At 38.1% G+C, this 16,990-nt stretch overlaps 1 protein-coding gene across 1 annotated transcript; it reads left to right on the top strand.

The window, feature by feature from the left end:
* Positions 1–2,409: 2,409 nt before the first annotated feature.
* On the top strand, positions 2,410–2,821 carry LOC129488306 (putative uncharacterized protein encoded by LINC00526; the record flags this gene model as incomplete). The annotated part of the gene is made up of 1 exon (XM_055290322.2): positions 2,410–2,821. A coding segment is annotated over one exon (330 nt), but the record flags the coding sequence as incomplete, so codon positions are not given.
* Between the last annotated feature and the right edge of the window lie 14,169 nt (positions 2,822–16,990).

The following is a 16,990-nucleotide window of genomic DNA, read 5'->3' as shown; positions in this document are numbered from 1 at the left end:
TTTCATTACAAAATCCGTGTATTCTATCAAATGTATGCTCTTGTGAGGTTTATTGAAAAAACTTTTTTTTTTTCTTTGGTGGTGGTATCCTGTAAGTTTTTTACTATGGGGAAAAAAAAAAAACAAAACGCTGCTTTGAAACTGTCAGTAAACACGATCAAGACTCAATTTAAAATGGGACTCAAGCGTAGTTCATATGAGGCCAAGTTAATGGGGAGTTCCTTAGGAACTTTTGTAATACTAACTGGCAATAAAATAACTGCTACAACATGTCTTTATTTTGTCTTTCAAAAACAGTGTTTTTCCCTATCGTCTTTAGGTAAACTGTCCACGAAGGAGAGAATGATCAGTTTATCTTAACATAAAGATTCCTAACTAGGAATTCAAAAAGATATTTCAGTGGGACAATATTGATCATCAGAATGGCAAACCCATGAACGTTTTAGGAAAGGCAGTTTCAGATTTTTCTCCTTAGAGGGTTTCAAGAAACCCCTTGATTGAGAAGAGGGCACATATCCTCCTCTTACCTTGTTCCCAAAAGACACTCAAAGAATTGTAAACCAAACTTTAATAATATAAAGTCTCTAATTACCTGAGAAAACTGCAGCCCAAAAATCTAAAGTGGCTTACCCAAAGTGAGGAAGTTAATACTATTCCTTTTAGTCCAAGAGAATAATGCCAACTGGATACAGCTCAAAGACTGCACCATTCCCATTATTTTTTGCCATTAGTTACGTTTAATTTTAAATATACCATCTTTGGCAGCAAACATCAAGCTGGGCTTTCCCTCTCCTTTCTAAATTGCATATATTTTTAACATACATTAACACTTTAAAACTGTGGGGTGAAAAGTTTAAAATGCCATAAGAATCATATCTGCATTCTTTACACTTTAAAGCATTTTACAAGACATTAGAATCTGCATTCAGAATTCTTTCTCAGACCATAAGTGTTCTTGAAGACATACATTTTGTTTTAGTAATCTGTTTCTTCCAAGCACTACTGTACTAGGCATATGGTAAAGATATACATTCAAGTTTTAAAAGTAAATACTTTTTCCTGGTAGTGGCCAGGGCCTGGGTTCCTCAGACCAAAAGGCGCAAACTGACATTGCTGTGATTTCAGAAGAGAAGTGAAATGTATAAAACGAAGTAGTTTTGGGGAAGGAAAATGTCATTAATTTTTCATCAGCGTTGTCAGGCACACTAACCCGGGAAGCTGTCTCAGGGCCTGGACTATCCAAATAAGTGTCCGAGGAGGTGTGACAAATGCAGGCCCTTCCGAGTTTGACCCTGATTCTCAAAGGTGGTCAAAAGCCGTCTCTAGAAACGGCGGCAGGGGCTTGATTCTGGGAGGTCCATTCAACTTTTAACATGCCCTAGGCAGTGGCTGGGTTGCTGGGCAGTGCAAAGGCATAGAGATTGGCGAGAACAGGCTGCGATCAAGCTTCCCAGCGAGGGTCAAAGTCCAGCAGCTTGAAACTAGTGAGCCGGGCTTGTAGGAGTGAAGTGGCTCACGCGGGCCCAGGCCGCAGCCGCTCCCCAGACACCGGGGATCCGGCCCGACTGTTTCCTACCCATAACGGCCAAGGCCCGCTACAGCGCGTCCACAAAGCCCTCGTACTGAGCCAGGACGGGGCTCTCCGTCTCGACGCAGGCGACTACCCACTGCTCCGCCACCCGGTGAGGCAGCTAATTAAGAAAGCCACTTTCAGGATGTCTTTCGAGAATCTAGCCTCGAAGAAAGTCATGTAAGAGAACGGCTGCATCAAAAAGTCGGGAGGCCGGGCGGAGTCGCCGTTAAACGTCTCGGGAAAGCCACCAGGTGGGCCGGCGGCAAACGCTCCCGGGCCAGCAGGTAGGCTTTCTCGCACAGCAGCCCCCGCACCCGGTCCATAAGCTCGTTGTTCTCCCTGCGCCGGGCATGGTTCTGGGTCAGGAGGTCCTACAGCATGACAGCCAGCGCGCCCATCCCGCGCCTCACCGCAGGCCTTGCTCCCCGCTCGGTCCCTCTCGGCCGCGGGGCCGCCGGAAGTGCGTGTCGGCGGGGGGCGGATCCCGGTGGCGGCGAGGGGCGGACTTCGCGGACTAGGCCAGGCCTAGCCTTGAGCACTGTCGGGCAGGGGCGCTGGGACTGGTGTCCGGCAGAGCGTGAGCCCAGCGGGCTGGAGTCGGCAAGCGGGAGTGAAAAAAGAAAAGCTGGAGAGTGAAGGCAAAGCCCAAGGAGAGAGGGCCGCGCTCGGCGGAGGAATCTGACTTCACGGTCGCCTGCGCCCACTTCCGGAGGGCTTCCTCCGCCCGGCGGGCCCGCAAGTGGTTAAAGGCAAAGCGTTCCCGTGCGCGGTGCATAAAGTTGAGCTTCCTCCCTGGTAGCCCCCGCTTTCTCCCCGAAAATACCTCCTAGCCTTAATGTTTATGCCTCCATTGCCCCAGTTCTTATCTGTTTTGCTCAAGGTCTCATAACTACAAGAAGGCAATTTCTAACGAAGCCCTTCGTGCCTTCCAAATAGATTATTGTGGCGGGCTTCCACCCGGACAGTATGCCACCCGAATGACTGGACAAGTGCACGGGAGCGGCTGTCATTTGCGGAGTGCCCCTTGCGATCTAGGCGCCTCACAGCGCAAATTATCCAGTAATTTCTCTGAAATCGATGCTGGTTTGTTTTCCGAAGGCAAATCAGCAGCTTATACAGACACTGGGGCCACAAAGCCGGTGGAACAAGGGGAGACGGCTTGCTGAGTGTCAGGTCTTCCAAGATGAGCTTAAACTTCGGGTGGTGGGCAGGCTTGGTAGGTGGGAAAGGCCCGTGTCCAGATGAATGCAGTCCATGTTTATATTGATGAAAGACACGCATACCATTTGGTCCAGCTCAGCCATTCTTACAAGTGCTGGCTGTGAGCACTGGTGTGTGTGTGCCTGCGTGCAACCAGCAATGTAAGTGATGACCAGCTGCATAATGCCTTAATTTGAGTGGACAAAGTCGGTCAAGAACCACTTTCAGGCTTCTGGGTCTCCAAGTCTTTGTCTCCCTGTATCCAAACGAGGCATTCCGAGATTGACAGCATGGAACATTGCATGTCCGAAATACCCACGGTGAAACTGAGTAAAAAGCTTCAGGAGGTGATATTGAGGTGTATAGTTTAGGAAATAAAACCCAATGTTTACTTCAAAGAATGTAATTTGTGGCTTTTTAGAGATAAGGATACTTTGACAGTTTTCATTTGTCGTTTACATGGATATGGTACGTTTCATTCTGACTTTTAATTAATTTGGTATTTTACTATGGAAACAACTTTGTATAAATAAAATAATGTATTTCCAATGTTATAAGTTGTGTTATAACAGTTTCAAAAGCCAAATAAACAAGATGCATTTTGATATCAATTGTTTAAAACGTGTATTTTGAGAAAGAACAAATTCATACTCAAAAAAGTTATCTTTGGGTGGGGTATTGTGGAAAATTTTTCCTTTATACATTTCTAGATTTTTGAAGTGACTGTATTCATTTTATAATTATAGAAACAAGATGTTAAATCCAGAAAACAAAACTTAAGCTTAACCAGCTAGAAACTGTCAACCAACTTCTCACTAGGGACTTTCCAATTTAACCAAATATTTTATTTGTTTTCTGTCTGCAAACATCTTACAGAAGTTTTCCCTTTTTGCCTCCACAGTGGAGCACTGAACTGCTTGTGGTCTAGTGCTGACTGATTCATGAATCACTAGATGCTCAAATAAACTCTTTAAATTAAAAAAGACATTAAGTGAAAGAAAAACTCAAGAAAATATAAATGCTTTCCATTTTTTTAACAAATGCTTAAACGGAAGAAAGGATGCATGCAGAGGTTAAGTAAGACTGCGTTTCAGATCTGAGGCTCAATCTGAAGAACATGTAGTATATGCCTATTCCTTTATAGCTAGACGTTAGTTTCTTTGCTGAGGGAAAAGGAACATGTCATTATATTCAACTCTTCTAGAAAAGGAAAGCCATCTACCGAGTCAGTATAATTTATGGAATTTATCTGGAGCTAAAGGTAGTATCAAAATGCCATTTAAAGTTTCAAAGCCAAAATGAACTCTTATTTGTCCTTTATAATTTACAGGAAATTTATGAACCCAAATACAAGACTAGGCAGTCATGCTCAAAACACTCAGGATGTTCCTGCCATTGACTAATGATAGCTACATATATTCCTTTGTAGGTATATATTAGAAAATAAAATTTTAAAACAACATGTGGCCAGATATGTGACAGATCTTCAATAGATATGCAATGTGTTTTTAAGTAATGAAACAAACACTCCTGAATCTATGGCCCATATGAAGACCTAGATTGTTGAATTTACTGTTATTCCCCTATCCCATCTTTACAGAGTTAACCACTAACCTGAGATTTGGGTTAATCATTATCATGCCTGTTTTATTTTTTAAGTGGAGTTTTATATCTATCGATCAAGATCTATATATCTACATACCTTTAAAAGTATGGTTTACATATAAGTATAGCACACACACATATGTGTGCTTAATGTTGCTTGTTTCTGAGTTTTATACAATTAGTATGACTTTCAGATTTCTGCAACTTGCTTCACTAATTCAAGATTGTTTCTATCATTCCTCCAAGTTGTGCCATGTAGTATTAGTTCATTTCTTCTTGTTGATACATAATATACTACTATGAATATACCATAGTTTATGTGCCGATTTTCCTGATGTTTGGACTGTCTCTAACCTTTTGCTATTACAATTATATGATTATTCTTTATATGTCTCCTGGTGCACGTGTTAAGAATTTTTGTAGGGCATATATTTAGGAGTGGAATTGCTGGATTAGGGGGCATGTGGTGATGCTGCAGTGTTTTCTAAAATAGTTGTAGGAGTTTATACTTTTACCAACACTTGGTACTTTCAGAACTCTTAAATTTGCCAATCTAGTAGGAGTAAAGCTATATCTAATGAGTTGTTTTAATTTGTACTTTCTTGATTATTAGTGTGGCTGAGCATCTTTTCATATGTCTTCATGTACTGCTTGTTCTGTGCCATGCTTGTTCATGCATTTTATCTGTTTCATGGAGGTGTTTTTCCCCCTAATCAATTTGCAAGAGTTCTTGGACATATCTCGGACATGCAACTTTTGTCAGTTATATGGATTGAATATATGTTCCCCAAGATTGTGGCTTTCCTTTTTAATTTGTTTTTATATCTTTTGATGAGTAGAAATTACTTTGATTTAGTTGAATTTATCTATCTTCTCTTGTGTTTAACATTTTTAAAATGCCTTTAAACTCTTTCAACCTCAAAGTAAAAAAAAAATTCTGCACTTTTTTAATAAAGTTTTAAAGTCTTGCCTTTTTATTTTAAGTCTTGGAATTAACATTTTGTGAGATCAGATCCAATTATTTTGTCTTTCTTCTTATTTATTTATTTATTTATTTATTTTTGGACACAAGGTCTCACTCTGTCACCTAGGCTGGAGGGCAATGGTGTGACCATGGCTTACTGCAGCCTTGATCTCTCAGGCTCAAACGATCCTCCCACCTCAGACTCCCAAGTAGCTGGGAATACAAGCATGTGCCACCACATCCAGATAATTTTTTCATTTGTAGAGACAGGGGTCTCACTATGTTTCCACGGCTAGTCTTGAATTCCTGGGCTCAAGTATTCCTCCCACCTTTGTCTTCCATAGTGTTGGGATTACAAGCATAAGCCACCATGCCCCACCCAATTAGTTTTTCCTTATGACTGAACATTTGTTCCAAGAATACTTATTAAGTAGTCTCTTCTTTACTCACTGATTTGCTATGCCATCTTTCTTATATATCAAGTTTCTATTTATGTGTGATTCTGAGGTTTCTATTCTGTTCTATTTATTTGCTTGTATTTCCATAAATACCAAGTTGTCTTAATTTATAGAATTTTATGATAAATTAAGAACAGTCTTCTTCTGTCTTATTTGTCTTCTTCAGGAGTGTCTTGGCTATTCTCAGGTCTTTGTTCTTCTATATACATTTTAGAATCAGCTTGTTGAACTGTTAGTCTAATTGTTTTATCCCCTTGCCTGTAAAAAAATATTTTCCTTGCCTTTGGGGCTAAGGTTTCACTACAAACTGTCTAGGAGAGGATATATTTGTATTTAGCTTGTTTAATACATTTGTGTTTCCTGTATCTGTGGGTTTATGACTTTGCTTCTGAAAATATCCCAGCTATTATGTCTTCAAACATAGCTTCTCTTTGATTCTTTCTATCTTCTCTGGCTGAAGCTCATATTAGCAGTACATTAGATCTTATTATTATTCCAGTCTGTCTTTCTCTTAATCTCCCACAGTTACTAGATCCTTAATCTCTCTGCTGCTTTTGGATAAATTATTTGAGCTATCTTTCATTTCAGTTATATTATCTACAGTTGCTTTAAGTTTGCTGCATAACCTATCCATTGCATTCTTAATTTCAGTAGTTATGTCTTTTATTTCTAGAAGCTTATGTAGTTATTTTTAAAGTAAGTCTACCTATTTTGTTAATCCTATGTCTCTTGCTCATTTATTTTTTCATTTTATTAAACTTTTCACAGATAGTTATTTTATATTCTGTATCTGATAATTCTGAATCCTCGAGAATCAAAATCTGTTGTTTCTGATGGCTCTCATAATGGCATGTTTCTTTATGTGTATCATGAGTTTATATATATGAACAATTGTCTACTAAGTCTTTCACTAATATGGGATACACAACTTATAATAATCAGCCATCCTCAGTTGCCTGGTCCATGTCATAGTTATTAAGTGGTAGAGCTCAGAATTAAATTCAGGTCTGTCTGACTTCAAAAACAACTTTTGCTCTCTCGGCCTTAGCGCCATCTTCTTGAAAACCTCTGCACCATGAGAGCCAAGTGGAGAAAGAAGTGAATGTGCAGGCTGAAACGCAAAAGAAGAAAGGTGAGGCAGAGGTCCAAGTAAACTGCTAGCTTGTGCACCCGTGGAGGCCACAGCAGCAGAAACATGAAGTGCCAGAAGCTGGGCTGCACAAGTTGTTGGACTGCATGCTACTGTCTAGAGCTTGTCTCAATGGATCTAGAACTTTTATTGCCATTTGATCGCTGAGACCACCTCTGAGACCCACCTTGCTCATAATCAAAACTGTCCATCTTGGTCCTTTGCCCTGGAACTATGACATTCTGTACTACTTCTGTATTCACTTGTGGACGAAAGTAACAACTGTACAATAAGTCGCTTCTTCTGCTGTCTTAGCTGAAGAATTAAAAAAACAAAAAAATAGAATACTTAACCAGGTGTCCCAAGGGCAAGTTTGCAACCTCCTTATAGGGCCACAGCTGTTGTACTCTTGAAAGTGCCACCTCCTGGCTGGAGGCCAACCAACACAAAACCAGTGCACTAAACAAAAACACAACCAAAGACCCTCATGGAGTCCACTTCACTCCCCTCTTACCTCCACCAGAGCAGGTACTGGCATCCACAGCTGCAGGACCTGAAATTGGATCACATCACAGGACTCTTTGCAGACATTCCCCAGTACCAGCCTGGAGCCTGGTAGCTCTGCTGGGTAGCTAGACCCAGAAGAGAAAAAAACAATCACTACAGTTCGGCTCTCAGGAATTCCATTTCTATGGGAAGCAGGAGAACACCACATCAAGGGAGCACTTCATGGGACAAAAGAATCTGAACAGCAGCCCTGAATCCCAGATCTTCCTTCTAACATAGTCTACCCAAATGAGAAGGAACCAGAAAAACAATTCTAGTAATATGAAAAAACAAGGTTTTTTTTTGTTGTTTTTGTTTTTTTTACCACCCCCAAAACATCATACCAACTCACCAGCAGTGAATCCAAACCAAGACTAAATCTCTTAATTGCCAGAAAAAGAATTCAGAAGGTCGATTATTAAGCTAATTAAGGAGGCACCAGAGGGTGAAGTCCAACTTAAGATAATCAAAAACATGATACAGGATACAAAAGGAAAATTCGTCAGTGAAACAGATAGCATAAATAAAAAACAATCACAACTTCTGGAAATCAAAGACACACTTAGAGAAATGCAAAATGCAGTGGAAAGTCTTAGCGATCAAATTGAACAAGCAGAAGAAAACTTCAGAGCTCGAAGACAAGGCTTTTGAATTAACCCAACCCAAGACAAAGAGGAAAGAATTTATCAAAACACACAAAGCCTCCAAGAATTCTGAGACTATGTTAAATGTCCAAACCTAAGAAAAATTGGTGTTCCCAAGGAAGAAGAGAAATCTCAAAGTTTGGAAAACATATTTGAGGGAATAATTGAGGAAAACTTCCCCAACCTTGTTGAAGATCTAGACATCCAAATACAAAAAGCTGAAAGAACACCTGGGAAATTCATCACAAAAAGATAATTGCCTAGGCAAATAGTCATCAGGTTATCTAAAGTCAAGACAAAGGAAAGAATCTTAAGAGCTGTGAGGCAAAAGCATCAGGTAACCTATAAAGGAAAACCTATCAGATTAAGATTAAGCAGATTCCTCAGCAGAAAACCTACAAGCTAGAGGGGATTGGATACGTATTTTTAGATTCCTTAAACAAAACAATTAGCCAAGAATTTTGTATCCAGTGAAACTTAGCTTCATAAATGAAGGAAAGATGCAGTCTTTTACAGACAAACAAATGCTGACAGAATTCACCACTACCAAGCCAGCACTACAAGAACTGCTAAAAGGAGATCTAAATCTTGAAACGAATCTTTGGAATACACCAAAATACAAGCTCCTTAAAGCATAAATCTCATAGGATCTATATAACAATAACATGATGAAAAACCCCAAGGTATTTGGGCAACAAGTAGCATGATGAATAGAATAGTACTTCACCTCTCAATGTTAACATTGAATGTAAATGGACTAAATGCTCCACTTAAAAGATACAGAATAGCAGAACAGATTAGAATTAACCAACAAGTTTCTGCTGTCTTCGGGAGACTTACCTAACACAAAAGGACTCAATAAACTTCAGATAAAGGGATGGAAAAAGATACCCCATGCAAGTGGACACCAAAAGCAGCAAGCAAGAGTAGTTATTCTTCTATCAGACAAAACAAACTTTAAAGCTACAACAGTTAAAATAGACAAAGAGGGACATTATATAATGATAAAAGGACTAGTCCAACAGAAAAATATCACAATTCTTAATATATATGCACCTAACACTGGAGCTCCCAAATTTATAAAACAATTACTACTAGACCTAAAAAATGAGATAGACAGCAACACAATAATAGTGGGCAACTTTAATACTCCACTGACAGCACTGGACAGGTGTTCAAGACAGAAAGTCAACAAAGAAACAATGGACCTAAACTATACCCTACAACAAATGCACTTAACAGATATTTAGAGAACATTCTACCCAACAACTGCAGACTATACATTCTATTCATCAGCACATGGAACATTCTCCAAGGTAGATAATATGATAGACCACAAAACAAGTCTCAGTAAATTTAAGAAAATTGAAATTTTATCAAGTACTCTCTCAGATCACAGTGGAATAAAATTGGAAATCAACTCCAAAAGGAATGCTGAAAACCATGCAAATACATGGAAATTAAGTAACCTGCTCCTGAATGATCATTGGGCCAACAATGAAATCAAGATTGAAATTTAAAAATTCTTTGCAGTGAACAGTAATGGTGACACAACCTATCAAAACCTCCAGGATAGAGCAAAAGTGGTGCTAGCAGAAAAGCTTGTAGCAGTAAATGTCTACATCAAAAAGGCTGGAGAGGAAAACTAGACAATCTAAGATCACACCTCACAAAACTGGAGAAACAGGAACAATCCATACCCAAACCTAGAAGCAGGAGAGAAATAACAAAGATCAGAGCAGAACTAAATGAAATTGAAACAAAAAATTTACAAAAGGTAAATGAAACGAAAAGGTGGTTCTTTGAAAAGATAAATAGAATTGATAAGACCACTAGTGAGATTAACCAAGAAGATAAGAGAGAAGATCCAAATAAGCTCAATTAGAAATGAAACAGGAGATATTATTACTGATACCACAAAAATACAAAAGATTATTCAAGGCTGCTATGAACACCTTTATGCACACATAAACTAGAAAACCTAGAGGAGATGGACAAATTCCTGGAAATACACAACCCTCCTAGATTAAATCAGGAAGATATAGAGCCTTTGAACTGACCAGTAACAAGCAGCAAGATTGGAATGATAATAAAAAAATTGCCAACAACAAAAAAGTCCAGGATCAGACGGATTCCCAACTGAATTCTATCAGACATTCAAAGAAGAATTGGTACCAATCCTATTGACAATATTCCAAAAGATAGAGAAAGAGGAAATAACCCCTAAATCATTCTATGAAACAGTATCACCCTCATACCAAAAACCATTCTAGGAAGCCAGTATCACGCTAATACCAAAAGAAAGAAAACTACAGACCACTATTTCTGATGAACATAGGTGCAAAAATCCTCAACAAAATCCTAGTGAGCCAAATTCAACAGCATATCAAAAAGATAATCCACGATGATCAAGTGGGTTTCATACCAGGGATGCAGGGATGGCTTAAGATATGTAAGTCAATAAATGTGACTTACAAAAATCACATGATCATCTCAATAGGCACAGAAAAAGAACTGGACAAAATCCAGCATTGCTTCATGATTAAAACCCTCAGCAAAATCAGCATAGAAGGGATATATCTTAAAGTAATAAAAACCACCTATGACAAACCCACAGCCAACATTATACTGAATGGGGAAAAGTTGAAAGCATTCTTCCTGAGAACTGGAACAAGTCAAGGATGCCCACTTTCACCACTTCTATTCAACATAGTATTGGAAGTCCTGGCCACAGCAATCAGACAGGAGAAAGAAACAAAGGGCAAATTGCTAAAGAGGAAGTCAGACTGTCACTGTTTGCTGATTATATGATCGTATACCTAGAAAACCCTAAAGACCCATCCAAAAAGCTTGTAGAGCTGGTGAATGAATTCAGCAAAGTTTCAGGGTAAAAATTTAATGTACACAAATTAGTAGCTCTGCTATCCACCAACAGTGACCAAGCTGAGAATCAAATCAAGAACTCAGTCCCTTTCACAATAGCTGCAAAACAAAACAAAACAAAACTTAGGAATATGCCTAACCAAGACAATGAAAGGCCTCTACAAGGAAAACTACAAAACACTGCTGAAATAAATCATAGACAACACAACCAAATGGAAACACATCCCATGTTCATGGATGGGTATAATCAATATTGTGAAAATGACCATACTCCCAAAAGCAAACTACAAATTCAATGTCACTCCTATGACAATACCAACATCATTCTTCACAGAACTAGAAAAAACAATCCTACCATTCATACAGATCTAAAAAAGAGCCCACATAGCCAAAGGAAGACTAAGCAAAAAGAACAAATCTGGAGGCATCACATTACCCAACTTCAAACAATATTATAAGGCCATAGTCACCAAAACAGCATAGTACTGGTATAAAAATAGACACATAGAGCAATGGAACAGAACAATGAACCCAGAAATAAAGCCAAATACTTACAGCCAACTGATTTCTGACAAAGCAAACAAAAACATAAAGTGGGGAAAGGACACCCTATTCAACAAATGGTGCTGGGATAATTAGCTAGCCACATGTAGAAGAATGAAACTGGATCCTCATCTCTCACCTTATACAAAACTCAACTCAAGATGGATCAAAGACTTAAATCTAAGACCTGAAACCATAAAAGTTCTAGAAGATAACATTGGAAAAACCCTTCTACACATTTGGCTTAGGTAAAGACTTCATGGCCAAGAACCCAAAAGCAAATGCAATAAAACCAAAGAAAATAGATGGGACTTAATTAAACTAAAAAGCTTCTGCACAGCAAAAGCATTAATCAGCAGAGTTAACAGACAACCCACAGAATGGGAGAAAATCTTCACAATCTATATATCCAACAGAGGACTAATATCCAGAATCTACAAGGAACTCAAATCAGCAAGAAAAAACAAACAAACAGTCCCATCAAAAAGTGGGCTAAGGACATGAATAGACAATTTTCAAAAGAAGATATACAAATGGCCAAGAAGCATATGGAAAAATACTCAACATCACTAATTATCAGGGAAATGCAAATCAAAACCACAATGTGATACCACCTCACTCCTGCAAGAATGGCCATAATAAAAAAATAAAAAAAAATAGATGTTGGCATGGATGTGGTGAAAAGGGAACACTTACACTGTTGGTAGGAATGTAAACTAGTACAACCACTATGGAAAACAGTGTGGCAATTCCTTAAAGAACTAAAGGTAGATCTACCATTGGATCCAGTAATCCCATCACTAGGTATCTTCTCAGAGGAAAAAAAAAAGTCATTATACAAAAAAGATACTTGCACAGGCATGTTTATAGCAGCACAATTCACACCTGCAAAAATATGGAATCAGCTCAAATGCCCATCAATCAATGGAGTGGGTAAAGAAAATGCAGTATAGATATACCATGGAATACTGCTCAGCCATAAGAAAGAACAGAATAATGGCATTCACAGCAAACTGGGTGGAATTGGAGACTATTATTCTAAATGAAGTAACTCAGGAATGCAAAACCAAACATCCTATGCTCTCACTCATATGTGGGAGCTAAGCTATGAGGACACAAAAGCATAAGAATGATACATTAGACTTTGGGGACTTGGGGGGAAAGGGTCGGGGGTGGTCAGGGATAAAAGACGACATATTGAGTACAGTGTACACTGCTCGGGTGATGGGTATGCCAAAATTCTCAGAAATTACCGCTAAAGAACTTGTCTATGTAACCAAACACTACCTGTCCCCCAGAAACCTATTGAAAAAAAAACAAAAACAATGGTTTTCATCTTTTTTCCCAGTGTTTTCCATGTTTTAGTTATATAAATAGCACCTTCATAATTTTTGACATGTAAGTATTGCATTGACAATTGATGAAATAAGTGAGTATATGCAAAATAAGTATATTGATTAAATGAGTATATACATTAATATATAGCAAATGTTTGATCATGCCAACTATTGTTATCTTTATTATTTTTCTTTAAATAAACTTTATTTAAAAACTTATTTACCTACTTTAGCGTTATCCTAAGTAATACTATCTGTGACATTACAGTTTTGATGTCTAACATATTTGTTGTAATACAATTTAAGGCACATACTTAACAATTGCTAGTGTTTATATCCTCATATGCTTCAAAAAATCTTTTGTCTCATTAGTGTTAACTGTACCACCCTGATAAACACAACAGGCACTCAATAAACTCTTTTTGACTAAATGTGTCTTTAATTCTGTTGCTAAACTAAAGCATAGTTAACAGCTAAGCTCATTTGAGGTCCATTTACCTCCTATTTGACTTTGAGCAATTTAGTCTCTTCATCTCATCATACCTCAGGTTTTTTGTTTGTTTTGTTTTTTGTTTTGTTTTGAGATGGAGTCTCAAAAGCTGGAGTGGAGAGAAAGAGTGCAGGTCCTCTTGATTTCAGGCTGGGATGCCCTGCTTTTCTGCACCATCTTAGGAGGGGGTTGGACCCAACAAACATTAAAAAAAATAAAAGCAATCTATTGCATATTAGATTTTATAATAGTTATGGATGAGAAAAAGGGATCATTTGCTTTTTAATTATTATGTTTAAGCATTAGCACTCTACAATAGAGATCTTAATTTTTGACAAAACAAAATGAAGATTAGTGTGCATTTTCTATTTCAGCTATAGCCCATGTATAACTCAAACCACATGTCATCATTCAGAAAACCAGAAGACCTGCCCTTGACTAAGAAATGGCCATAATCAAGTGCTGTCCTCCAATTAGAGGACACGGATGCAATGCTTTGCTTTGCTTTGCTTTGCTTTGCTTTTCTTCTTCCCTTCTCCTTCTCCTTCTCCTTCTCCTTCTCCTTCTCCTTTCCTTTCCTTTCCTTGAGACAAGGTCGTGCTCTGTTACCCAGGATGGGGTGCAGTGCTGCCATCTCAGCTCACTGCAACCTCCACCTCCCTGGTTTGAGCGATTATCCTGCCTCAGCCTCCCGAGTAGCTGGGACTACAGGTGCCCACCACCACACCAGGCTAAGTTTTTTTGTATATTTAGTAGAGACGGGGGTTTGCCATGTTGGCCAGGCTAGTCTCAAACTCCTGACCTCAAGTGATCCACCCACCTGGGCCTCCCAAAATCCTGGCATTACAGGTGTGAGCCACCATGCCTGGCCCATACCTCAGTTTTTGAAGGTAATGATGGATATTATTAAGGAAATAATGTATATAAAACTTTTAATATAATTTCTGATATAAGAAGGGCTCAAGAATATTAAATAGCATTATTACCTTAGTTTAAAGTCTTCCAGGGGAGAAATTCTAACACTTTAAAAATGTAGCATTTGAATAATCCTCCTGGAAGCTAACAATCTATATAGGGGTATTATTTTAAGGATCTTTTGTTTTGTGTATAATTTTTAATATTTCAGGTGAAATTTACATAAAATAAGATTAACTATCTTAAAGTGAACAATTAGTGGCATTTAGTACATTCGCAATATTGTGCATTTTCATCACCCCAAAAGGAAACCCTGTACTGATACCATTTGCACCCAATTCTTCTCCCTGCCCCTGGTAACCACTAATTTATGTTGTGTCTGTATGGATTTTCCTATTCTGGATATTTCTTATAAATGGAATTATATAATAGGTAAGCTTTAGTAGCTGCCTTCTTTCATTTAGCATGTTTTTAGGGTTCACATGTTGCAGTATGTATCAGTACATCTTTCCTTTTTATGGTTAATATTCAATTGTAGGTATATATCACAATTTGTTATTCCATTCTTCTATTGGTGGAACTTTAGGGTGTTTCCACCTTTTGGTTATTGTCAATAGTGCTGATAGGAACATGTGTGTACCTATACTTGCTTGAGTACCTGTTTTCAGGTCCTTTGAGTAGATACATAGTAGGAAAATTGCTGGGTTGTATGGTAAATCTATGCTTAACTTTTTGAAGAACTACCAAACTGTTTTTCCCAGTGGCTGAACCATTTTACACTTCCACCAGCAATATACAAGGGTTTCAACTTCTCCACATCCTCCCCAACACTTGTGATTTTCCATTAAAAAAAACAATTAGCCATCCTGTTGGGTGTTGAGTAGTACATCATATGGTTTTGATTTGCATTTCCCTAATGACTAATGACGTTAAGCATCTTTTCATGTATGTGCTTGTTGGCAATTTATGTATCTTCTTTGGAAACATATCTACTTAGATCCTTTGACCATTTTTAAAATTGGGTTGTTTGTCTTTTTGTTGTTGAGTTGTAAGTGTTCTTCATATGTTCTGGATTCTACACCCTTGTTAGATAAATGGTTTGCAAATATTTGCTAGCATTCTGCAGGTTGTGTTTTCACTTTCTTGATAATGCCTTTTGCACAGAAGTTTTTAATTTTGATGGTGACCAATTTATCTATTGGTCGTGCTTTTGGTGTCATAACTAAGCATCCATTGCCAAATCCAGCATCATGAAAATTTACTCCTGTTTTCTTCTAAGTGTTTTATGGTTTTAGCTCTTGTACCTAGGTTGTTGATTCATTTGAGTTAATTTTTGAATATAGAATGAAGAAAGAGTTCAACTTCATTCTTTCACATGTGGATTTGCAGTTGCCTCAGCATCACTGGTGAAGAGACTATCCTGTCTCCCATTGGATAGTCTTAGCACCCTTGTCAGAAACCAATTGGCCATAGGTTATTTCTGGACTCTCAATTCTATTCCATTTATCTATACGTCTGTTTATATGCCAGTATCACACTATTTTGATTACTGTAACTTTGTAGTAACTTTTCAAGTGAGAGTGTGAGTCCTCTGTTTTTTTTTTAAACAAACAAAAACATTGTTTTGGGCTGGGCATGGTGGCTCATGCCTGTAATCCCAGCACTTTGGGAGGCTGAGGTGGATAGATCACCTGAGGTTAGGAGTTCAAGACCAGCCTGGCCATAATGGTGAAACCCTGTCTCTATTAAAATACAAAAATTAGCTGATCATGGTGGCACATGCCTGTAATCCCAGCTACTCAGGAGGCTGAGGCAGGAGAATCACTTGCACCTGAGAGGCGGAGGTTGCAGTGAGCTGAGATTGCACTACTGCACTCCAGCCTGGGTGACAGAGCAAGACTCTGTCTCTAAATAAATAAATAAATAAATAAATAACATTGTTTTGGCTATTTGGGTTCCTTCATAATTCCACATGAATTTGGGGATTGGCTTTTCCATTTATGCATAAAAGACCATTGGAATTTTGATCAGGATTCACTAAATGTGTAGATCAATTTGGGACATCATTTGAACAATATTAAAGTTTCCAATTCAGAACATGGTATGGTTTTCCATTTATTTAGATAGTCTTTAGTTTTTTCAACAACGTTTTATAGTTTTCAGTGTACTATATCTTTGATTAAATTTATTCCTAGGTTTTTTATTGTTTTGTTTGCCATGGTAAATATAATTTCCCCCTTATTTTGCTTGGATTTGCTTTTCAAATTGTGCATTGCTGGTGTATAAGATACAACTGATTTTTGCATGTTGATCTTGTACCCTGCAACTTTGCTAAATTGATTAACTGTAGTGGCTTTTTTGCCGGGGGGGGGATTTTTGGACCATCTGCAAATACAGGTAGTTTTACATCTTTCTTTTCAGTTTGTATTTTTTTATTTATTTTTCTTGCCTCATTTTTCTGGCTGGAACTTCTAGTACAGTGTTGAGTAGAAGTGGTGAAAGCAGCATCTTTATCTTGTTCTTGATACTTGGGTGGAAACTTTAGTTGTTCACCACCAAATATGATGATAGCTATGGATTTTTTCATATATGCCTTTTATCAGCTTGAGGAAGTTTCTATTCCTTGTTTGTTGTTTGGTTGTTTAAAAATCATAAAAGTGGTTGATCTTGTCAAATGCTTTTCCTGCATCAATTATCATGTGA

This window comes from Symphalangus syndactylus, chromosome 1 (assembly GCF_028878055.3).
Source record: "Symphalangus syndactylus isolate Jambi chromosome 1, NHGRI_mSymSyn1-v2.1_pri, whole genome shotgun sequence".
Lineage (NCBI taxonomy): Eukaryota > Metazoa > Chordata > Mammalia > Primates > Hylobatidae > Symphalangus > Symphalangus syndactylus.
The sequence above is the reverse complement of the archived record's forward strand: the minus strand, read 5'-3'. Positions and strand labels throughout refer to the sequence as shown.